General features: G+C 39.2%; 1 protein-coding gene across 1 annotated transcript in view; it reads right to left on the reverse strand.

The window, feature by feature from the left end:
• LOC126474940 (putative sodium-coupled neutral amino acid transporter 10) overlaps nt 1–25,727 on the reverse strand; it is a 76,874-nt gene that overhangs the window by 30,324 nt on the left and 20,823 nt on the right. Inside the window, exons 5-9 of the mRNA XM_050102458.1 lie at nt 24,493–24,614; nt 21,801–21,949; nt 21,043–21,179; nt 19,842–20,072; nt 5,043–5,208 (exon numbers count right to left, since the gene is read on the reverse strand). Coding sequence (XP_049958415.1) covers nt 5,043–5,208; nt 19,842–20,072; nt 21,043–21,179; nt 21,801–21,949; nt 24,493–24,614 — 805 coding nt within the window. The remainder of the gene's footprint in view (nt 1–5,042; nt 5,209–19,841; nt 20,073–21,042; nt 21,180–21,800; nt 21,950–24,492; nt 24,615–25,727) is intronic.

Consider the following 25,727-nt stretch of genomic DNA (forward strand, 5'->3'; position numbering starts at 1 on the left):
AGATCGCTCACAGGGGCAGACGCATGTTGTCAGCTACCTGCAAAGGGGCATTATTTTACTGCATTAAAGCCTCATTCTGTAGCATGCACACAGCCTTTCTCACTGACAATGGCACATCATTAAACCTACATCTTTATCATTGTTCCGCAATTTACATCTAAGTGGTTGGCAGAATGTTTAGAGAACCACTTTCAGACTATTTCTCGACCATTCCACTCTCAAACAATACGCGGAGAAAACGAACATCTGAATCTTTCTGTGCAAATTCCAATTTCTCTTAGTTTATTACAATGGGCATTTCTGCCTACAACAAAATCTTTTCCCATTCACATTGTAGGACTGTCGGTATTTTTAAAAATATCAGGAATCCGATAAATCAATATGTAAAAAAATATTATTATCGTCAACCGATGTATCGAAAAAGGTATCAATATATCAATATACTGACGGAAAAAATATCAACCTAACTGCCTACAGAAATATAACCTGCACATCTAAATATACTGCTGGTTTTAGAGCTGTAAATTTAATTACTGATTAATAATCAGATATTCTGTACATCAACAAGCTAGCAGCCTGTGTCTCCCTCTCAGGGCAAGAATTGAAAGGAAAACAATGCATGCCCACACTTGGCAATAACCACTTAGCCAACAATGGTAACTTCATGTACGTGGCACGGTAAAAGATGGGTCTGTCGTTAGGTTTTGTCACATATCGAAATTGTCTGGAACACCTTATGTCGACTTCCTTGTTTTTACATTTCTGCCATTGCCAGTGACCTAGCTGTTGTAGCGTCAAAATTGTGTACTTAAGCTAAATGTTGCAGTTTCTGTTGGTAGTGGCGAGTGCCGATTACGTCAGCATTTTGCCTCACTCATCTCCACCCACCGTAAAGACCAGTCTTGTCATTTAGATTTGTGTCCATTTTTTCAGTAGCTGTTTTTGAAAAATGTTAATGTGAAGAAACATTAAAAGCAGCTTTTTTTTTAAAAAAAAAAAAAAATGGAACTGGATTGCTATTTCTTCACCACCTAAGTATGACCTGTCTGCCCATCCCTGCCCACCTCTATTCAAATGCACTTGAGGCCTAGGGGCTTGTTAGCAGAATCAGTCTTTGACCTGGCAGTGGAGTGTACATAGTTACACGACATTAAGGATGTGTCCTACATGAGCAACAGTCCTACGTGAGCGACAGAAGCGAGACAGCTTCAGGCGACAAAACACAACCGCAGATGTAGTTAAGGAAGTGTCCTACGTGAGCGACATCTGTATTGCAGCCAACTGACAACGTTTGAATTCAAATGTGTTTGAATCTTGCCGCTGCAGCATGTGCGACAGAGAGCGACAGCCACATGTCTTCTCGGCAAAGCAGTGGAGTGGATGCAACGGCAACTATGAATTACTTAACATCCGATTTTAAGAAAACTATTCGGTAAAAAAATTTGATTCTTCCTCAACCTATAGCTTGATATCTTTAAAAGAAAAAGGTCTGAATTTATTTTTGTTATTCGTCATAGTTACTGTGCTGCGCGAAGTTGAGTACATGGCTGCACAAAATTTGTAAGAATTTGCAGAGGTAAAATCACACTGTGTAGACTTTCCATATAGTTCATTTAAGGCCATACGTTATTGCATATGAAATGTAACCAATATATCTAAATTGTATTTAAAGTTTGAGACTGGAATGATATCTCTTTTAATTCTTGAGGTATTGGTTGTTATATCTGCGGATAGGTTGCTTGCGGTGCATCCAAACCTTTCCTGCGCTTCAGGAATCAAGGGTCGTAAAAATTGTCGTATCTCATGAAAGGTTCAAGATATCAAAACGACGAATTTTGGAAATGACAGCACGCAGAAAGGACTATTTTATCATATGATTAACACTTGATACATTTTTGTAAATGCGTGAGCAGAGCGAAACAAGACTCCCTATAACTTACACCATGAGGTTTTGTCCAAATTTTCATAGTCAAACGAAGGGAGAGAAACAGGTAAACGGGGTATCAAAGCGACCAGCTTGAGGTCTAGTTTGGCATGAAAATATTTAACTGCTTGAAAGTAATCAGGGTAATTAATGAAAACTTAATTAATAAGCTGAGGAAAAATTGAAATATTTCACGAAAAGCTGCTGCCAAGCTATGTAAATGAAGTGTCAAAAATTTCATCTGTTCAAGACCTACCTATTTTGCACATAAAAAGATACACTGGTGTGGTATTTAAATGTCAATAAGGCTTCCTTCGAATCAAGTACGTTAGGAAGGCAAACGAGGAGTCAGTAAGATCATGCTTTCTGAATAAAACTTGAAATTAAAAAATGAAAGAAATCAGTCAAATATTTTATGAAATGATTTGTGTAAAAGAACTAAGTAGATCGGAGAAATGTTCTACGTGCCTTTGAATGATGCTCAAAACATGAACAAAAAATGAGTTGCACCAAACTTACAGACCATTTAGAGTAATTGAAACGCTTAGCCTCAACACTGACTGCTGATGAATTACGTTCGCAACATCAAATATCTGTAAAATTTCATGGTTCATTGTAATTTATTAAGAATTAAATGTGTGTGATATACTGGGATTGGTGTGAAGATCAAGTTCTTTGGCAAGACCTTAAAAATATACTCAGTGATGCAGCGTAAACAGTATACATAAAACTTAGTATACAGAATTGTAACTGAGTCAGTAAAAAAGTAAGAATGACCCGGAATCGAACCCAGAAGCTTTTCCCAAAACTTCTCATGAACTGCATACACTACCCCTACACCACAGCTAGCTTTTGTTCATTGGTAACAATCTGTGTACTTATATTTGTATTTAGCATAGTTAGCCATGTAGTAGTCATTCCTCCGCATTTATTGGCTGTTAAAAGTTCTTGTTCATGTAAAAAACATTTGTATTTAATGTATTGATGAGATAGTCGAATGCTCCTCTGCTCATTCACGTGTATTCGAAGATTCTTCCCTTTGTAAATTTCATGCACAGCATTCCTTTTCACTTTATTTTCTTAAGTAAACCTAATTCTGTAGCCTTACTCTCCAGCTACAGTATTCTACAGGTTAGGGATGCTGATTTATAGTAACAGCTGGTTTGCTCTAACCAGCCATCTTGTAGCACGACACGGTCACTCGCACGCAGTACACCCAAGTTTTTCGCCCGATGCTGCTGCTTGTGGAGTGTCACGTATCCAGAAGTTGCTCACTTCTGTTGCTCACGTAGGACACAGCCTAAGACTCTGCCTCAACCAGCGATTTCTAGTAGTGGCGACAGAAAAATCTGTTGCAGAAAATCTGGAAGCTAAACCCACAGTGATAAATAAGTCATTAAATTAAATGAATTTCCCAACAGATATCATTGAAACTTCTTGTGTGATCACTCTTTTGCTTCGAGTGAGAAGTAAACAACACAAACATCATTATTGGGTTCATCCAACAAAAAATCAAAGATTGTTGAAAGGGCAGACCTACTCTAAAAGAAACTCATTCATGAAACAATGTGTGTGCAACCACAGAATAAGTCATGCTCAAAGGCTGCTGGAATGTACTTTTGACATTTTGGCCAATAACTGGCACACCTTTCACCATCCAAACAAAGTTAGCAGACGACACTGCAAAATCATGTTGTGTAGTTCATAACTTTGTCAGAAGAAAAGATGGGAGTGTCTGCTGGAAGGAGTCTCTTGTCTTGGTTACGGGCTGACTTTTTAGGTACTGAAGTGAGAGACTATTTTGCAAATTACTTCAGTTCACCTACGGCTTGGCACTACAACAGCCTCTAACCAGTGGGACATGAATTCATTCATTAGATAACAAATATAAAATAACAATGCTCTTAATAGCAACATATGAATTATTGTAACTATACATGTCTTCTTTATTTTGGGTTGCAATATTTTTTATAACAACAAATTTGTTTATTTATTTAAACTTACCTTTAGTTTTCTTATCTTTTGTTGTCAGTTCATTTCTGTTATGAATCATTTGTGTACAACCTTCAGCCCACAGTTCATTCTTGAAATTAGTATCATTAAATTCTTTTAATTGTTTGTTGTAAAGATCTGGTCTCTTCTTAGTTTTAATAAGTAACTCCGTAGCAGTCACTGTTAATATACGTTCATCACATCCAGTAGATTCCTTGTCAGACATTTTAAAAAAGCAAAAATAGCGGAAAAATCAGGAAAGATGATGAACAAAACAGTACAAGCCAGCTTCAAGACATGACTACATTATCACAAGTGGGTGATTGTCTGTGCCTGATCACGCGACTCATTCAGCAAAGTGATAGTCACATTGCAGCTAAAACAGGACATGTTGTAACTTTTTAATCACTAAGATTGCTTAGCTGCAAGTGTGTGCACTTGCATTGGAAACAAAGACTTACATTATTGTGACTGAAAAATTACACAACTAGAAATTGCTAGTGGAGAGCAAACCTAATTCTTGAAAAGATATGTGAAAAATTGATGTTTCTGATCGTAATACAAGTTTCTAACAAAGTAGAGTACTTATTTCCACAGACCTGTAACCACTTTCAACCTGCACTCCATAACTGATATAACCAAAGACAACATGCAGGTCCCAGTTCCAGAAGAAACTTGATAAAAGGAAGGGATCAGTTGATAGGACACATTCAGGGACATCAAAAACTCGTCAATTTAATAATGTAGGGGAGGGGGGGGGGGGAGAGGGAGGGAGGGGGGGGAGGGAGAGGGAGTAGTAGTAGTAGTAGTAGTAGTAGTAGTAGTAGAAGGGGGGGGGGGGACACAGGAAGACAAAGTGTACAGAGATATCAAGGTACAAATACAGTAAAGAGGTTCAAAAGGATGCAGGATGCGTAAGTTATTCAAAGGTGAGAGATTTGCACATAGTGTAGTAGTGAGGAGAGCTATATCAAACCTGTCTTTAGACTGAACATCTCAGCAGCAGCAGCAAGGTTAGCAGCAGCCATTATTAGTAAAAATCTTAGTGAGTTTCAAGAAAGATTAAAAATATAAATAAGTCATGTAAATTAGTATTAAAATAATAAAAACACAGAAATAAACTCACTATTTTTGCCAAGAAGCTTATTTTTGATAACTCCAGATTGTCCTTCATGAAGAAGTTTCCCTGACTCCAGTGGCACATCCAACTTGGTCGAAGCTGCCTCTGATGCTGAATACAATGTAGCATAGGTACCAAGAAAGAGAATAAGCACCCCTGTAAACAGTACTGCCTGAAAACCACAGCATTCACAATTAAAATCTGTAAAAGGCAAATCAGTCAAACATGTACCATCATCAAGTAATCTGCATCTCCATTTACAATACGAAATGCAACAAAAGCTGAAATTGTTCAAGTAGGCACAGTTTTAGGATTCTGTTAAAATTTTTACAACTACTCAAGCGACCTTATTCATGGAAACGGTGAGAGCAATGCTAACTAGCTGCTGTTATAGAAAGGGTGAATAACAGAACCACATTTCATCATTAAGGATTCAGTCAAAACCCTATGACTGGTGTTTACTGATAACCAGAATTTCCAGTAATGATATTTTTGCTTTTATTTAAGAAGACCACCACTTTTAATGTGAGAAAAATGCCATTCATTCGAAGTAACAGTAGCCAGTTACCACTGTTCTCACAATAAGATGACATGCTTGTTGTAAATTATTTAATTGTTTCCCATACATCACACTGCATTCCCACCTTCCTCCCCTTTGTCTCCATCCCTTATTCCTGGTAATCACATTCACCAGCCTCTATATTTTTGTCCATATACCATAGTATTGTGAATCAGTGTTCACTTTATGCACTTTTTTCATTTTTATATTAATGAACTTTTAATCTTTGAATACAATTTAATATAAAAAACTTTAACTAATATCTGATTATATTGTGTAGCACAATATGTTTAGGTCAGTCAAACAGTGGGATTAAGGAGTTATACCCATGTGTTTACAGTCTAAAACATTCAGTACATCATTACATACTATTTCTTCTTTTCTAACCATACAACATTGAAGTATCACAATTATGTGTTCCTCTTATGAATAAATAATCTTCAAATCATCCTATACCTTTGCAAATAATAGCCATCGTGCAACTACAGGCTCTCATTGGTGTGTGGACTGTCTAGTCAGTCTTAAGTTGTCTGATAATGTCCAAGAAAGCTGAAATATACCTCACAATAAAATATAAATAGCTATTGTGGAACATCAATATCATGCATTTCAGTTTTTAATATAGCTAAGTAATAATGGCATATTCTATTTGGAAACCAAAGTTAGTCTCCCTGAAATTGGCATGCAGATTCTTTTCTCTTATACTCAGTAATTCAAAATTGATACCTCCATTTATGAAGATGATTATGTCATAATATATTTAAAAACAAAGATGATGTGACTTACCGTACGAAAGCGCTGGCAGGTCGATAGAAACACAAACAGGCACATACATACACACAAAATTCAAGCTTTCGCAACAAACTCGCGCACACACACACACATATCCACCACACATATACAGACACAAGCAAGATGTCTGCTTGTGTCTGTATATGTGTGGATGGATATGTGTGTGTGTGCGAGTGTATACCCGTCCTTTTTCCCCCTAAGGTAAGTCTTTCCGCTCCCGGGATTGGAATGACCCCTTACCCTCTCCCTTAAAACCCACTTCCTTTCGTCTTTCTCTCTCCTTCCCTCTTTCCTGATGAGGCAACAGTTTGTTGTGAAAGCTTGAATTTTGTGTGTATGTATGTGTCTGTCTGTGTTTCTATCGACCTGCCAGCGCTTTCGTATGGTAAGTCACAGCATCTTTGTTTTTAAATATATTTTTCCCACGTGGAATGTTTCCCTCTATTATATTGATTATGTCATAACATATACTCAATGGCTGCTTTTACTGTAGTTCAAGCATTGCTGTTTTATATATTTAGATTTTCTTTTTCTGTTTTATGAATGACACATAAACATGGTGGCATTACAAACGTAAGTTAAATTACAGCTGTGATGCAGCTTTAGTAGTCACCAGTAACAGTACAGCTATAAGAGAAAGGACAAATGGGAGACACATGACACTACATGCAAAAACAAGCGAGAAACTACACAAGAATCAAATGTGGTCAGTTGCTCAATACAAACAGAGAAATGTACAAACTGATGGCCTCACAAAAAGCATAAACACTACTGCTTGTTTTTTGTTTGTAATAAACCTAAAGAAGTTCCTGTGGTGAATGTTGGGCAGCAAATATAATGAATGCTAAGTAGCAGTATAAATACCTTAGGCTTCACTCAATGTTGCTACGCAAAGAGGCTAAGCAGCTGACAGGTCTGTGACAACATGCAAAAGTACGTATAATTTCACATTTCGGCACAATGGCCTGGAAAAAGTGCCAGCTGTGCGAATAAGAGTTCGTTACAGAAGAGAGTCTGGCAGCTGTGTATCATCCTTCATCTTGTGGGCTCTTATCGATGCTCCTAGAAGCTTCTCTAAGATTCAGGAACACATGTGAAAGTGAGACTGCCTTCAAATAGCAACTGAGTTTGTTTTCAACTAGGGAGGGGGGAATGGAATATAAAATAAGTGCTTTCATGCATAGTACCAATAAGGATACCAGAACAAGAGCAGTAGCAACAGCTAGTCATCAGCAGTGAACAACAGTCATCATCAGAAGCCATTGCCACCATCGCAAAATGAAGTTTTGATTGCCAACAAGTAACAACAGATTAAGTTCAGTCCATAGTGCTTGATAATGCTTGACATCCATCTATCCACAAGAGGAGGTGGAGATTCCCACTTGCCTCTAAATGTTATTTAGAATTACAAGGTTGAGTACATGGGTGCAAACATTATCTATAACATCACCATTTGATTAAAATAAGTGGAAAAGTTAACCTCATGACACTTGTTTCCAGAGAAGTCACAGAACTGTAAATCAGTTGCAAAAACAATAAATAGATTGCAGTTCTTAGCTGAACTGTGACTTGTGCATTCTATGAGCAATCAACCAGAGAAGAGTATATGTAAGGCAGAACAGAGCACTCAACAATATGCATTCAGGAATCATGGCAGGCAAGGGAACAGATAGCAACTCCCTTCTGATTAATTATGAAATTGCTTTTGTTACCCAACATTTTCATTCTTAAGTCTTTCTTAACCTTGTCATCAACAGTAGATGAGAAAACTTTCTCCTTCTCATTCATTACACTCTGCTTTGGTAGTTAAATCAGCCTAAAGCTGCTCAATCTTGACCTATATCAAGATGCAGTTATGGATGATCACTACACCCCATAGGCAATACCAGTTGTTATGAATGTTTCACTACTACAACAACTAATAATAATGAAATGAAATGAGCGTATGGCATTGTTGACCAGGAGGCCCCATGCGGGGGAGTTCGGCTGCCGTATTGCAAGTCCTTTTTTTAGTTGACGCCACTTCAGCAACTTGCGGGTCAATGATGATGAAATGGTGATGAAGGACACACAACACCCAGGCCCCTGTGTGGACACTAATAATAATGATTTGGTGTGGCTCTACGGCCTGGAGCAAATCTTTCTATTGGACACCACTTCGGTGTCTTGCATGTCCTTAATCTATTCCGGTTATCCAACCGGGAAAAGAGGATCTACAGTTCAACATGGAATTCGAACCATATGTCATTTCTGGAGACTCTTCACATCATGGAGAGATGAAGGTTACGTTAAAATACAGACCAAAAAATCTGTTGTCTGATCAGGATTCAATCCCATGACCTCTCGGTTTGCAGACAAGCACCTCATCACTAGACTACCAGGTCAGACATTTCACTTACTATTCTGCACACCGAACAGTGAACAAGACGAATTAGTTATCACAGAGAACTGTCATCAAGGGACTGTGACATAGAACGGAGGTCACTGAATCCATGCTAGGAGGAGACTATAATGTTATGGTCAGATAGGGATGTCTTCCAGACTCTTTAGACTGTCAACTGTTTATAATTGTCATTAATAGACAAATAGTGTATTTACAATTGAGAAAAATAAGCCTCATATCTGTTCGAGTGTGTGGTTTGGTATTTGAGATGTTTGTTTCCTAGATCTGTATATTCCATGTTAGAAAATTAATGTTGAGAATTACATGCCTATGGCAGAAACACTGAATTCAGCCTATTGGCAGCAAACAAGACAATATGTATGTGGACTTCACACACAATGCTGCATTACCCCATTTAGCCTAACTGAGCACCTGAAATAAGTCAAGTTGACAGCCCTGCAAGAAGGTTTTTTTTTTAGACCCACTGGATTTTTCCCTTTCAGAATACCTTTTGCAAAAATAATACTCCACAAAACATCATTTGAATCCACTGGCATCCAAGATTATGAAGGATTGATAGCTAATCTTCAAATGAAGCACTTGTGAAACTGAATTCTCAACATCCAGTGACATATGGCACTGTACAACACTATTGTTTATTTTGAGAGATGTATATGGGACCTGAAGATGGCGTAGTGGAATGCCGAAACTGGTAGTTGACAAAATTAAATAAAACAAAATTGCAGAATTTCACTGATATTGACAATTAATCGTAGCTCATGTCATGAGGTCTCCCCAGCCAGTGACAGCAGATATCACTGTTAAGTAGTGCGAACACACAAATAGGAAAAGTCAATGGTTTAAATTAATATGCAAATAGTATGGCTACAAGCAAAGCTAAGATTTCACACATAATATTGGTCCTTTTTACATGTGTTACCCTTTAGGATATATCAAACACAAATATGCTAGTAAAATTTTACATAATGAAGAAATGGCTGGTCTTCTGGGCCCAAAATTTTTCTAAGTGGCTGAGCCTCAAAGTGTTAAGTTTTGAACGCGAGGCAAACGATCTGCTATTTAAGAAAATCATCGGACCTTCTCACACATAATGTAATTCATCTTGTGTAAAAGGAAATTTACTTTGAAAGCAACACTTCTCAAACCATCATTTGCAATACTTCCCAACGACCTGTTACAAACAAGTCCATTTGAACAGTTATCAGGGTGACAGAAAACAGGTGTTACTGTGCAAGCATAACTACAGTAATGTAGGAAGCCCGTGCTTGGTGTTTTCTCTGTTCATATGCCTTTCGTCGCATTTTCGTTCGGAACTTTGTGTGTAGTGGGGCATCACGTGACCATGTGCAGCACTGCAGCATGTTGTTTGGAGGGGATTTACAGAGTTAGTGCACTTAGGGCAATTATTTTATCATATCCTATATGGATAAAGAGTGCAAAATAAGAAAGCAGTCCTTGAATAATATTCATTTCGAAACTAGACTATACACCTCAAGGTACCTTAATATTTTCCCTTGTGGTGGCTTTAATATAGATCTTTTTTCATTCATGCTCTGCAGTACTGTTTTCTAACATTTCCTATCAGGTTTACATCCACACAGCACTGCAAAAAGCTAGTAAGCACGAATACAAATTTCCTACAAAAAAAAAAAAAAAAAAAAAAAAAAAAAAAAAAAAAAAAAAAAAAAAAAAAAAAAAAAAAACCTGTTGTTTGTATATGCCAGAACTAAGGGCATTAAAAATATAAGTTTTTCACGACTTTTTCAAATGGTATAAAAAATCAACAAGGTTTCTGTGAAGCCAAGAAACTGTATAACTGGCAGTTTATATTCTAATCCAGGGTAAATATAAAGCCTTGTGGGGAGTTATAATGATACAACACAGTGTGCCGCCAGTCTATAATTTAACAAAGAATGACACATTGTAAATTTAAGACTAAACAACACAAATTCAGAAATAACGTCAAGCCTACAGGAGATAGCAGACAAGTTTTGAATTATGTCTTGTGATAAAAAAACATTGTGTTTCATGAAAGGTAGATTCGTAATACCAGTACTGTATTATCTCAGGCTTAGTTTCCTATTACGGCAGTATGCCATACATGCCACAAGATGAAAATGTGCACTTGAAATTCTACCAACAGTTGAAACATGCCAGTAGGTGGAATGAAACACTTCGTTTCAAATAAATTGACTGTCTGTGCAGAAAGGATTAATAAAAACCACGTTTCTTCAGCAAGCCAACAAAACTAACTTCATTGTTCTGCACGATGATTAGCTTGAGTGTCAAAAATTTGGAAATAAAATAAAATCGTAAGACTGAAACTAACAACATATTTTAGTCCTCTGTAGTTAACAGCCACATTTCAAGTAGCCAGAAGTGGGAGAAGGCGCTGCTCACACGTGACTTCAGCTCTGCGCTTTCTGTGAGCCCACTGGCAACTGATCAAGCAAAACTAATGTAAACACCTGTGATATCACGCTCATCAAAAGCAGTTTGTTGTTACGAAGCACTGCATAGTTTTCGTCATAAAGCCTCTGACACATTTTGTTGTAGGCAGATGCTTGAGTGTGCACTGTGTTTTGTTGTTGTAAATGACACACTTTCTTTGCAATTTAAGTTTTATTTTGGTGTTTTTCTCTTGTTTATGTTTTATTGTGACAATATTATTCTGCAGTAGTGGGCTTCTATAAAATTCTTTGTTAAAATATCAGTTTTTACTAGTCAACATTAAAAAAATTTAACTGAAAACTGAAACAATGAAAAATTCTCCTGGATGAAAAAGTTCCCAGGTTTTCTCCCAGATTTCCCGGAGCATACACACCTGTCAATCCAGTCACAAATTTCACTTGGATACACGATATGATTGTATAAGGGCCGTTCAAAAAGAAACGAGCCAGAGGCATAATTACAGAAACCAGTACCTGTATGTTAGAAGTATTGACACTGGCTGTTGAGACAACTGTCCCACTGTGACACAAGGTGGTGAATGGTTGTCTCATAAAATTCCCAGGGCTGCGATGTTAACCAGTTCCGCACGCACAGCTGGATGTAGTCATCCGAGGTGAATCATGTACCCTTCAAAGCCTTTTTAAGGGAACCAAAAATGACATAATCACAGGGAGAGAGGTCCGGACTGTACAGAGAGTGGCTGAGAACCTCCCATTTGAATTTCTGCAGGAGCACCACGACTGTGTTGGCCGTACGAGGCTTTGCATTGTCATGGAGCAGAATGACCCCACAGGTGAGATTGCCCAGTCGTTTTGATTTGATCGCTTGGTGAAGGGTGGTCAAGGTTTGCATGTAATGCTGGGCATTCACTGTTGTCCTGAGCTGCAGCAAGAGAATCACAAGGGGGCCAACTTGGTCAAAGAAGAACATCAGCATAACCTTTCCTGAAGTCGTGTGGATGGCCTTGGCTTTTGTTGGTGGTGGTGACCCTGGATGCTTCCACTGGAGACTTTGTCGTTTTTATTCTGGTTCGAAGTGATGACACCATGACTCATCTCCAGCCAGCCCTTCTTGAGCATAGTGTTGCATATGATCAAGACAGTGGGCCGTTCAACATGTTTTCTGGTGTGGTTGAAGATTGTGGGGCACCCATTGGGCACACACTTTGCATATGTGCAGTCGTTCCTTCATTATTGTGTGAACACTTCCGATGCTCAATCCAACCACGGCGGCTATGGTTTTCACTGTCACTCGACAGTCCTGGGTAATGAGTGCATCCACCAGCTGGACAATGTCATCGGCAAGGAAGTGTGGTTCTCCAGACCGTGTATCATCGACTAATGACACCCATCCTTCCCTGAAGCACTTGTGCCATGCCTTGACCCTTGCAAGGGACATGCAGTGTTCACTGTACACTTGTAACACTCGTCAATGAATGTCTGTTCTTCCTACTCCTTCCGGTGTCAGAAAACGAACAGCACCTCTTTGCTCTTCTGTTGATGCCTCCATGTCTCTGTTCGCAATGCAACTGGCAGCGTTGGACGATTGATGCACGTTGCTGCTAGCTCTCTATAGTCATGTGACATGCACACGTGCCCTCTGGTGATGAGCTGTGAACTTCCACGCTCTAGTCAGAACCACACCTCATTTCACAAGCCATGATATTACCCTCCTGTCATCGGTTTGCACATTCCAGAGTCCGGCTCATTTCTTTTTGAATGCCCCTTATACTTTTAACAGTAAGCGTAGGTGTGGTACAGAGTCAAATGCCTTTCAAAAATAAATAACTACTGCATCTATATGACTGCCTCAATCCAAAACTTTCAGTACATAATGTGAGGAAAGTGTGAGCTGGGTTTTACACATAGATGTTTTTGGAATTCATGTTAGTTGTCATGGGGAAGGTCATTCTGTTCGAGATGCCTCATTATGTTTAAGCTCAGAATTTTTTCTAAGATTCTACAACAAATCGATGTCAAGGATACTGGACAGTAGTTTTGTGGCTCACTTCCGTTATTCTTCTTGCAAACGAGTGTGATCTGTGCTTTCTTCCAACTACTGGACAAGGTTTCTTGTTTGAGGGATCTATGACAGATTATAGTTTGAATAGCGGCTAACACAGCCACAAATCCAGTGTAGAATATGACAGGGATTCCATTGCAGGGTGTATATGACCCGGGACAACCAGGAAATCCAGGAAAAACATGGGAATTTTTTCATTCGGGAGAAAACCGGGAGACACCCGGGAATTTTTTGGAATTCTGGGAATTTTTCATTGTTTTAGTTTTCAGTTAAATTTTTGTAATTTTGACTGGTAAGAACTGATTCCCTTGCAAAGAATGTTACTGTATCCTGCTACTGGAGAATGATACTGCAACAATAAAATGTAAACGAGAGGAAAAAAAAAAACTTTATTAGCAAAGGAAATGCACCATTACCGTGCACGCACAAGCATCTGCAAATAGCAAAAATATGTCAAAGGCTGTAGGGTGAAGACAATAAACTGCTTGCTATGAGTGTGACATCACAACTGTTCACATTAGGTTCGTTTGGCCAGTTGCCAGTGGGCTCATGCGCATGCGCAATTGACTTGTGTATGAGCAGTACCTTCTCCCGCTTCCCGCTACGTGAAGTGTGGCTGTTAGCTGTAACGGCAGTAGCAGCAAGCAGCCAGATGCAAATGAGAAAAATTTTTCTCGCGCACCCTAGCTGCCAGATTCACGCATGCACAGAGTTGCCTGAACTATAGTGGGGAGGGGTTAGTCTCCACGTGACCCATGTTTGCGTTAAGTTATCTTCTGCCATGTATGGCATTATGCCATAATAAAGAACCAAAAATGAGATTGTACAGTACTGGTACTCCAAGAAAATTTACATCCCAAAAACCACACTAAAACAGCTTGATATCAGATGAGACCTACTTCATTGTGAATCTGGAAAAAACCAATGTGCACTTCAAGCCGAATTATGCATTTTAGTATAGTTTAAGGAATTCCAGTGCTCTGCGGAGTATCCTCTGATGCCCTGTTTCTTTTATGGTGTAATGTAAGCTCTCTTAGTGCTTTATACATATAAAAATGCGGGTTTCCTACACCACTACAGCTGCACACGCACAATAATGCCCATTTTCTGGTGCTTTATGGCAACTACTACATCAAACCTATTTCTAACCATCTCCGGATAGTATTGTGAACAGTGGTTCAAAAAGCATTACTTTCAAAATAACTTTCTTTTCACGAAAGATGAATTACGTTATGTCTGGGAAAGTAGGATGAATTTCTAAATCACAGAGCGTTTAAAACTGAACACTTTCAAGACCAGCCACTTACAAGAATTTCGAGCCCAGAAGACCAGACACAAAAAAAAATCAATATTACATGTGAAAGCTTAGCTTCCATTGCAACTTGTTAATCTTAGAGACCAATATTATATGTGAAAGCTTAGCTTTTCTTGTAGCTATACTACGTACATTAATGTAAACCGTTAACTTTTCCTCTTTGTGTGTTCACGCTACATAACCAGTGATCTTGCTATTGGCTGACTATAACACATGTCCTATTTTCTGAATATCTGCTGTCATAGGTTGGCGAGATCACATGGCATGAGATATGATTGAATTACAAAAGGACATAGCAATCACGGTTTCAATGCTCCGGAAACTAACGCGCTGTGTTTGGTGCAATCCGAATTTATACTTTCGTAATACGAAAATATGCAGCATATATGCTGCTGCAAATCAAAGGTCTGTCCAAAACTTCTCTTCCTTTTTTTTTTTTTTTTTTCATTAAAAGTCTTTCCAAAACTTCTCTCCCCTGTCTTCTCTTTTTCTTCCGGGAAGTTCTATGCAAGTGTATAAAATGTTAACCATTCAAAGGATTGATAAGTTCTACCATTCCGAGGGAAAATCTACGGAAAACCTACTGTCACTCATCACAGAAAAAGTGTATTTTCACCTGGGAAAAAGCATATTTTTTAAATGGGATATCCGGGAAAAATCGGGGAATTTTTTTCCTTGTCCCCATACACACCCTGCATGGGGTCCTGGAGCTTCAACTACACTAACACTTATTTCACTCACGTTTCCAGTGGTACAAGGATTAAATTGGGACAGTTCTCCTAAATTTTCCCTAGTAGGGATTATTTGAAAATAGGTTTAAGCATTTCAGCTTTTGCTTTGCTACCCTCAATTTCAGTTCCTGTCATTTCCTAGGGATTAGACACCAACTTTGGTGCCACTAGCCGTCTTTACATATTGACTGCCCACCACTAATAAAACTGCAATTTCCACAATTGATTTCTGGATGATTTAAGTCTCCACCAATGATTACAGTATGATTGGGAAACTTATAAGCAGTGAACTGAGATTTTCTTTTTGGTCACATCAGGAGAAGAGTCTGATGGGCGATAGAAGGCTCCAGTTATTATTTTATGTCACACCTGATACTGGGTGTTGCCCAAACAACCTCATGTGCAGCTTCAATTTCTTTCTCATCGGATCTGAGTGTCTTGTCTACTGAAACAATTACACCACCTCCGTTTCCTATTAGCATATCCTTTCAATATAGTTAAATTTTCCCCAAAAGTCTCACTGCTATCAATGTCAGGTTTCAAAAAGCTTCCTGTGCTTTGGGTTATGTGAGCTTCCCTGCATTTCTGGAGCATTTTTAACTCTGGTACTTCATTGTGAATGCTTTGACAGTTAACCAATAAGGGTTTAATACTCGTCACCTCTTGGAAGCATTTCTTTCTATTTTACGCTGATACTTCTGTGTTTCCTACAACTCTTGTTATCTGGATTGGATGCAGAGTCCCCTAATATAAAAAATCCTTGTATGCACCTCACACACAGTCAGTTACCTAAGTAGCAGCCTCCGATGTGTACTGCACACCTGACCCGTTTGTGGTGACCCTACCATTCTCAACCCTACGGTGCAACTCCAGGAAGTCACAGCCTAGATTGACACAGAACCTTCGCAGTCTCTGTTTCAGTCCTTCCCCTCAACTCAGAAACAAGAAGCCATGACAAATTCTGGGTGTAATGCTGCAAACTGTGAGCTTCATTAAATCTCCGTGCAGAAAGTTGGACTTCTCAACCTTCTCCGCCAGTTGCTGGAATGACCCAAGAATGACCTCGGAGACCAGACGACAGGCATCATTTGTTCCAATGTGTGCCACAATCTGCAGCTGGTTGCACCCTGTTCCCTCAATAGCTGCCAGAACAGCCTTTTCAACATGTTGAATGAGTTCCCCAGGCATACACACTGAGTGCACTTAAGTTTCCTTTCCCGTCTCTTGCTGCCATTTCCATAAGGGAAACCATTGTTCATCCGAACTGCCGATGATTAATAGACCCTTACCCTTTTTCGTTTGTCTCCTCTTGACATCAGACAGAACAGGTGAAGTGAGTCCCACTGTCTCAGTTTCACTTAAAGAGTGCACCTCAAACTTGGTTAAGGGGATTAGTATAATACCCCGAATCCTCCCTACTCCCAATCCACCCTGTTCAGGGCGCCTAGGCCTACCACTGAAATGGTACTCACAGTCAAATGGATGAATAAAGACAGATTCTATACTTCCTGCAGCAGGGACAGGATCCACAGGTGAGGATAGTACTTGAGGTACCTTTGGTACTGATATCACAGGTACATGGAACTCAAGGTGATTTGCAGCCACATACAAATGTCAACCAACTCATCCCATTTTCAAGAACAGCACTCACTGTGAGGCTGCCTTTTGGCTCATGCAATGTACACACATCAGAAAATTTTTTTGCATCACCTCAGCTCCGAGAGTTTTGGAACCTGTACAGAAAATTGGAACAGAGATCAACATAAACACCATTTCTGCCCTTTTTATTGCTCATGAAAACCACACATTGCATGTTGTACAATCATACAGCGAGACCTTCAGAGATGGTGGTCCAGATTGCTGTAAACACCGGTACCTCTAATACCCAGTAGCACGTCCTCTAGCAATGATGCATGCCTGTATTTGTTGTGGCATATTATCTACAAGTTAATCAAGGCAGTGTCGTTCCAGATTGTCCCACTAATCAATGGTGATTTGGCATAGATCCCTCAGAGTGGTTAGTGGGTCACATCGTCCACAAACAGCCCTTTACAATCTATCCCAGCCATGTTCAATAGAGTTCATGTCTGGAGAACATGCTGGCCTCTCTAGTCGAGCGATGTTGTTATCCTGAAGGAAGTCATTCACAAGAAGTACACGATGGGGGCACGAAATGTCATCCATGGAGACAAATGCCTCACCAATATGCTACCAATATGGTTGCACTATCGGTCGGAGTATGGCACTCATGTATCGTACAGCCATTACGGCACCTTCCAGGACCACCAGCAGCGTATGTCGGCCCCACATAATGCCACCCCAAAACAGCAGGGAACCTCCACCTTGCTGCACTCGCTGGACAGTGTGTCTACAGCATTCACCCTGACTGGGTTGCCTCCAAACACGTCTCCGATAATTGTCTGGTTGAAGGCATGTGCAACACTCATCGGTGATGAGAACGTGATGCCAATCCTGAGCAGTCCATTCGGCATGTTGTTGGGCCCATCTGTACCACGCTGCATGGTGACGTGGGTGCAAAGACTGACCTCGCCATGGACGTCGGGAGTGAAGTTGCGCACATTGCAGCCTATTGCGCACAGTTTGAGTCGTAACACTACTTCCTGTTACTGCACGAAAAGCATTATTCAACATGGCGGTGTTGCTTTCAGAGTTCCTCTGAGGCATAATCCGTAGGTAGTGGTCATCCACTGCAGTAGTAGCCCTTGGGCGGCCTGAGCGAGGTAGGTCATTGACAGTTCCAGTCTCTCTGTATCTCCTCCATGTCCGAACAACGTCTCTTTGGTTCACTCCGAGACGCCTGAACATGACCCTTGTTGAGAGCCCTTCCTGGCACAAAGTAACAATGCGGACGCGATCGAACTGCGGTATTAACCGTCTAGACATGGTTGAACTACAGACAACACGAGCCGTGTACCTCTTTCCTGGTGGAATGACTGCAACTGATCGGCTGTCAGATCCCCTCCGTCTAATAGGCGCTGCTCATGCATGGTTGTCTACATCTTTGGGTGGGTTTAGTGACATCTCTGAAAAGTCCAAGGGACTGTGTCTTGTGATACAATATCCACAGTCAATGTCTATCTTCACGAGTTCTGGGAACCGGGGTGATGCAAAACTTTTTTTGATGTATGTGTTGCAGGTCAATGAACAAGTAACTTTGAACTAAGCCTACTGATTACCTTTTAATCCGTTCAGCTAAAAAATTACTAATTCCCTGTAAGAATTGAACCAAATACACAAAACATCTGTCAACTCAACAGAAAAACCTGTGGTACAAATTACTAGTTTGGTTAGTCAATCATGATAAATGATATATCTAAAAAAAAGATTCATCATCAACATTAAAGAGCAACACAAATGAAGAAAAGAAGAAGAATAACACAAGAAAAAATAAATGTGTGCCCCCTAGTGAAATGTACTCACAATTAGAGAATTAAAATTTTACATCTGTACCACTGATCAGCCTCAGTGTGGTTTCCATACAGATCTTCACAACTATTTATAGAAATATTTCCTATTCACAAAGTTACACACAGAAGCACAATATCTCCCCTTGCCATACAGCTAATTACTACAGATTAATCCACTCGTACATGCAACATAGGATTGAGCTTTGGAGTGGGGCATCTGCAGTTTAGGCTGATACAGTATACAGGCTCCAGAAGAGGGAAGTTAAGAGTAAATGCCACTGTATGTGAATATCAATTCTGTAGGGACTATTTTACTGGTTATAATTCACTAACTGTGAACACTGAGCATGTTTGTAAAATAATTATGTTCATAAAAGAGAAAATAGCATAATGCACCATATAGCGGAGACACTGAGTTGCAGATACGCATAACAAAATGACTGTCACAAATACAGCTTTCAGGTCTTCGTCAAAAATAGACCACACACACACACACACACACACACACACACACACACACACACACAAGACTGCCACACTGTGGCAGTGCGGCTTCAGTTGCATGACTGCAATCACGTGAGTGTGGGTTGTGTATGCGTGAGTGTTTGCATGTGCGTGCATACACGCACTTGTGTGTGTGTGTGTGTGTGTGTGTGTGTGTCTTCTGTTTTTGATGAAGGCCTTATAGGCTGAAAGCTTTATTTATGACAGTCTTTTTGTTGTGCCTATCTGCGACTCAGCATCTCCGCTAGATGGTGAGTGGCAACTTTCCTTTTCATAATATTGTTTGAAAATAGCATAACATACATATTCATCATCATGAGACATAAAGCAGTGATAATTATCACATGAGGAAAAAAAAAAGAAATAAGAAACTTTTTAGTGGAAGTAAGTTACTACAGGTTTCCGAAAACTGTAAAGCGCTATATGGAAATATTTTTTTGGCTTTCATGGGCAAACGTTTTAACATCTGAGCCATTCAGGCATGGCTCACAACCCACCCTTACAGCTTCACTTCTGCCATTATTATTGTGAAGACAAGTGGTAATATGTAAGTAATAGCATTTTGTGTGCATAATCAAATTTTGTTAGTATTAACATACCTGTGCTGCAAGTCTTTCACTGGAAGCCTTTGGTGAAACTCTGATGAAGGCAGCAGCAGGAAAGATCACACAGATGAGAACACCTATTGTTGATCCAACAAGTCCCAACACAAGTTCTATGTTAGGGATAAGAAGTCCAACACCAAGTGACGCACCGACTAGAAAAATTGTGATCCATTTGAATCGATTTTCTGGAATATGACTGCTAGCACCCTCATGGTATACTATGGCCTACAAAATAGTGAAATTACAAGAGTGTTACACAATATGAAAGAGCATAATTAAGTGAAAATAACATTACTTTGTTTCCTCCACACTTAAAATAGCCAATATCAACAATTAATAGTGATATAACAGTAACTATACACTTGCCCCATAGTTTCCATAAGTTTCATAATACTATAAACAACACATACAAGAACAGAAGAGGAATGAACAAATACCTTGTAAAACATGAGAAGAAAAACTTTAAAGAAATGTTGTATACCTGTGGTGAGTTGCAAACAGATATACGAATGTCAAAGGGAGGAATGTTAAGAGCTCACCCTCCTATTGATATCATGGCTTTTACAGATGACAGCACTAGCAAAGTGGAATAAAGATAGGAAAGGAAATCACCTATAAATCATTTAAGGGAACCAATCCCACATTCCTATGAGGTGATTAAGAGAAATCATGAAAAACGTAAATCTGAATGCATTGTGCAAATATTAAAAATTTCCTTCAACATGTATCAATACTTTAAATCCTAATCAAAGACAATGTCTGGCACATTTTAAAGTGTAATTTCAATCAGTAGCAATAGCTGGCTGTTTTATAGATATATTCTACACCATACCTCCTAAATATATGTGCAAACTATCAATTCTTGTATAAGACGTACATTAATTTAAGTGTGATGTTTATTACATATTCAAAATGTGCTGATGATTTCATTAAACATACCCTTTCATTCAGTAACATGTAGATGGTATACATTACACAGGAGGTTTCTCAAAACAATTCAATATTTAGAATTTGAAAAAAGGACTACAGAGTGGTGGGAGGAGGAGAGGGAGGAAAAGGGAGGAAGGAAGAAAGAGGGGTAGGGGGGAAGGCTATATGGTTATCACATACTGCAGATTACGAGAAGCTACTGCAATGTTACTGCACAGTATTGAAAAACATCTTATTTTCATTCATTAATTATACAAATACTAACCCTGCGAAACAGTAAAGAATAGAGGCTGGCACGACAAGGGAAGATGACAAGTGGGAAGCTTACAGCCACTGACAGGACAAATCCCAATTTGAAAATCTCACTTGAAGTCGTAGGCGCAAAACTCATAAGTATGTTACCTGTAAGAAAAGGATAAAAAAAATCTTAAATGTACGTATCTTATGAAAAATAACATTAAAGCTAGGACCTTCATTCAGTTAAAATATGCATTTTAAATGTTTTAAGGTTTTGAAATTAAGTGCACATGAGTAGAAAACATTACAAACAGAATTCCTTTGTAAACAGTCTTTTGGTTCTAAATATTTATAATATGGATAGAGAAAAACCTATTCATGAACTGATAGCAGATTAAAACATGTAGAGAGGCATAAAACTCTAGCTTTTGGGATCAGCAGCTCCTTTATCTGGCCAAAGAGACGAAAAATGTTTCTCTCCTATCCTCTGTGGTAATCCTCCTCCGACTCGGGGTCATGGGTGACTAAATCCTGTGACATTTCTTATATTCTTAAGCCTCACCAGTCTTTCTTCCTCTAACTCCTTCTTCTTTACTGCTAAAATAATAGTTTCCTGATTCCAAAAGATAGCAACTTTATGCCTTTCTGTAAGTTTCAAACTGCTGGCACTTGGTGAGTAGCTTTGTCTCTTTCCACATCATAAACATTCACAATGTCTTTAATACTCAGCAGAACCACAAATTTACAAATGGTCAAAAAAATAAAAAAATAATCTCACAAACTCACCTGTAAAATTCTGGGTACAAAATGCAACATACCCAAAGAAGCCAACACAAATGTAGACTCCGGTGCACATATTGATGGCAGCCTTTATAACATCATTCATGCGGTCCAGTGAAGCATTATAAAGAGATTCATAAATTTCAAATAGTTGCCTGCAAGTGAAAGGCAAATATTTCTTTAGTGAGTAGTTGAGTGATGTATAACAAAATAAACAAACAACTCTGAGGTAAACTTAAGTTATTTTGCAGAAACCATGTGAAAATGTTATTTAAGGCTTTTAAAATGTTTCATCTATGTTAAGTAGGGGAATTAAGCATACTTATTGATAGTTTGAAACACTACGAGTGCATCCTATATACTATCTCCACATCAGCATTATGATACAAATACTGCCTTGTCTGCTATTTTTATTGTTGTTTCACTTATTTAATCAATACTTGACTGCATGAAAGAGGACAACTTAGAAAGAAATACATATAACATTAAAAACAAACTTCCAAAAACCATGCTACAAGAATGAAACACTGGACTTTAAAGCAGGAACATGAAGTAGCTTTTGGTTCATAGTAAGAACTTGTATAAAAGTCAGATAAAGGTATGAAGCAAGAGTCATTAAAGTAGTTAGAAAGTAATTACTAAAAATTAGCCGACTAACCAGACAGGAATAAAAATAAAGGAAGGAGTAATGGTAACCATTCATCATATGGTTGAGGCAACGAGCTGTCGACATGCCCATAACCATGATTTAAATTGTCACTAAGTTTTCAGACAGTGTCGTCCTTTAGAGCTAACAAACTAACAAAAATACAGCTACACTGTCTCAGCACTGCAGAAGGTGCTCATCAGACTCTAGTGACAGATGCTATGAGGTTGGTGTTGTGCATCAGGGAGAGATTTATTGCTAAAAGTTGAAGAATGTACACACCAAAAAGATCAAGCAACATGCTACTTTCCCCTACAGACACATAATGGTCATGATGGTACAATCAGAGATGCCTGAGTTCACATAGATTTTTATCTGACGATTAATATTCATGCAGACCATTTGTGAACATAACACGAGAGGAAGTAAATGACAGGATACAGTAAGTAGTCTCTGTCACATATCATAAGGCAAAACTACGTAACAGAGATGTAAATGTAGATCCTATTTCCTCAACCATTTCAGCTGGGAACTCCCCATTTGCACCCCCCACAGATTTAGTGGTAAGATGGCCCTGTGCACTTAAGAAATGCAATATCGACAGAAATTGAACATCAGTTGTGCCTTGGTTAAGTGGTTATGATGTTGGACTGTAAACTGGACGAGTTATTTCAAAACTCGCTCGTGGTTTTTATTCATTTTTTTTTAATTTTTTTTTTTTCCTCATAACATTACAAACTGTCTGTCCGGTCCCTGAAACATTTGTTCCCTTTCTGTAGCCTTGGCAGTGTTATACTGTACACTGATATATGAGCCTTATGGTAAGAATAGATTACCATAACAAGTAAATGTGAAAAATAGGGAGAGCAGGTGAGATACCACCTAGACATGTCACAGAAATGAAAAACACAAATACATGGGTGTGAACTCCATTACAACAAAGGAAATCAAGAGTCAAAACTTCCAAAATGGAATGCACCTTCAAAAACGTTAAAAACATATGTTTTGACACAGAAACTGTGTGACTGTGAAACTGTTACATTCATTTGTTCCAGCTTATGTGGGTGTGATCACATTCATACAAACACCTAAATTGGGCAAGAAGTCATATCTCACTCACTTACCAGTCATACAAATTAGATGCAGTGATACGAGATTCCTATCATACGACTCACAGACTGTCACTAATGCCATGTATGACACACCAGATGCGTTTTCCAGAGAAGGGTTTGGTTGGCTTGTCGCCTAGCGTCATCAAATGTTTGTGGTTCCCATTTGAAAGCCACTTCCTTTCGGCTGTGACAGGGTAGTTGTGCAGAATCAACTGTCATTATAGGTTCCTACCTTACACCTCACTGTTGCAAACTGATGTTGCACTATGACACAGACACCAATTTCAATACAGCAAAAAAATGGCACGAGGGAGATCTGAACACAGCTAACCAAAAATCTGAATACAGAAAACAGTGGAGAAAAAAGAAGAAAGAACTGGCAAGAGGGAGGTTTGAACATGGCTCGCCGCTTCGCAGTCCAACACCGTGACCACTTAAACAAGACGCCATTGCTGTTTCAGGCTGCTCTACAGTGCACTTGTAGTTCTTGGACAGTTCACTGTTTCTATTTTGCTTTTTTGTTCACAGTCCAGTACACCTTCTTCCTGTATCCATGCTTGATCTGAGTTCAGTTTTTGGCAGGCTGTCCACTGGGCTCTCTTGGCACTAAATCCCACAGAGGTGTAACAGGGAGTTTCCCTTGTTACAATGGTAGGCACATTATATTAATAGGAATCCCAGAAGATGGTCCAGAGCTGAGGTATAAACTTAACTGTACACAACCTCCCCACTCCAGCCTTTCAACAAAAGAATACTAAAGATAATATTAATTGAGGAATTTCAAATTTAATTCAGGACTTCAAGAATTCTACAAGTTTTTCATACAATATTTTTGAAGCTTTTATAAGAACACAATATGCGTAACTGTTTGACTGCAAATGATCTAAGAAACAGAACACAGCAAGATTTTAAAATACGGATACAAAGTGAACTCACTCACGTTTGGCAGGACAGTGCCATAGAGAATATAGGAATGCACTGCATGATCCCAGATGGCCGCCAGAGATGGACTTTCTCCATCCAGTCTCCAGCCAACAAGTGAGGCAGTGCTTCAACAACAACCTATAGTAACAATTAAGTGGTTAAGTAATAGGTAACTACAAATAGTAAACACTGAGCATAAGTTACAGTAATTGCATACATAATATAATGGAAGGGCAAATTTGACAGACCCATAGGAAAATATGGTTCTCTGAAAGACTCAGCAAGGATTCATTTCACACCACTTCTTCCACATATCCTATCTAGCAAACAACAGACTTAGGTGTACACCTTTAGTCACTCCTTGAGGGAATTCCGAAAGGCATCTCACACAATACCATACTGTTGGCTGATAAAAAAGACGTGAACATCTAAAGTAACACAGTAGATACATAAATGGCTTGAAAACCTCAAGACTAACTGAATGCAGTAGTTTCTGCTACACTGCCTGACAGAGAAAGTGAAGCAACGAGAAGACATTATCTGATGTCACTGTAACTTCATACACATATGCACCATCGGCCGGTGAGTAAATGATTTGCAGTCCACCAGGATTGGCAAACAAGCACAAGAGTTCATTAGTGTTTTTTGTGTTTAGTGTTGTTACCAGGCCTGGAGGGGTTTATAAGTGGCATGAACAGCATCAGATATTTAGTGATCACTGTGAAGGACACGGAAATGCCACATACTCGTGTGAGACAGCACTTCTTAGCAACTGACACAAGTTTGAAAGAGGCCTCATTGTGGGTCTCCATTTGGCTGGCTTGTTGAATCATGCAATATTCAGATTTGGAAAGTGTTTGGATGTAACAGTGGCTAATGGCAACATGAGGGCAGGCACACTTCTCAGCTACGTTCCGGTCAACCACGTCTGACCACCATAAGGGAGGATAGCCACACTGTGCACCGAGCACATTGTAACCACTTCACATCTGCACCTGCTATTGGATTCCTTGATACATTCTGTGTCATTCTGCACCATTGGTTGGACACAAGAAACAGTCAGACTAAGAAATTACTGTCCCATGCATAGGCTGCCATTAACACTGCAACACACCAGCTGCATTTGGAGCAGTGCTGTGACCAGGAAGCACAGACTGCTTATTAACAGTGTCACACTGTTTTCAATTAATTGCAGTTCTGTACTATCCTGGATGACCATCGTCAGCAGGTGTGGCAGCAACCTGGGGAGAT

This window comes from Schistocerca serialis, chromosome 4 (genome assembly GCF_023864345.2).
Source record: "Schistocerca serialis cubense isolate TAMUIC-IGC-003099 chromosome 4, iqSchSeri2.2, whole genome shotgun sequence".
Lineage (NCBI taxonomy): Eukaryota > Metazoa > Arthropoda > Insecta > Orthoptera > Acrididae > Schistocerca > Schistocerca serialis.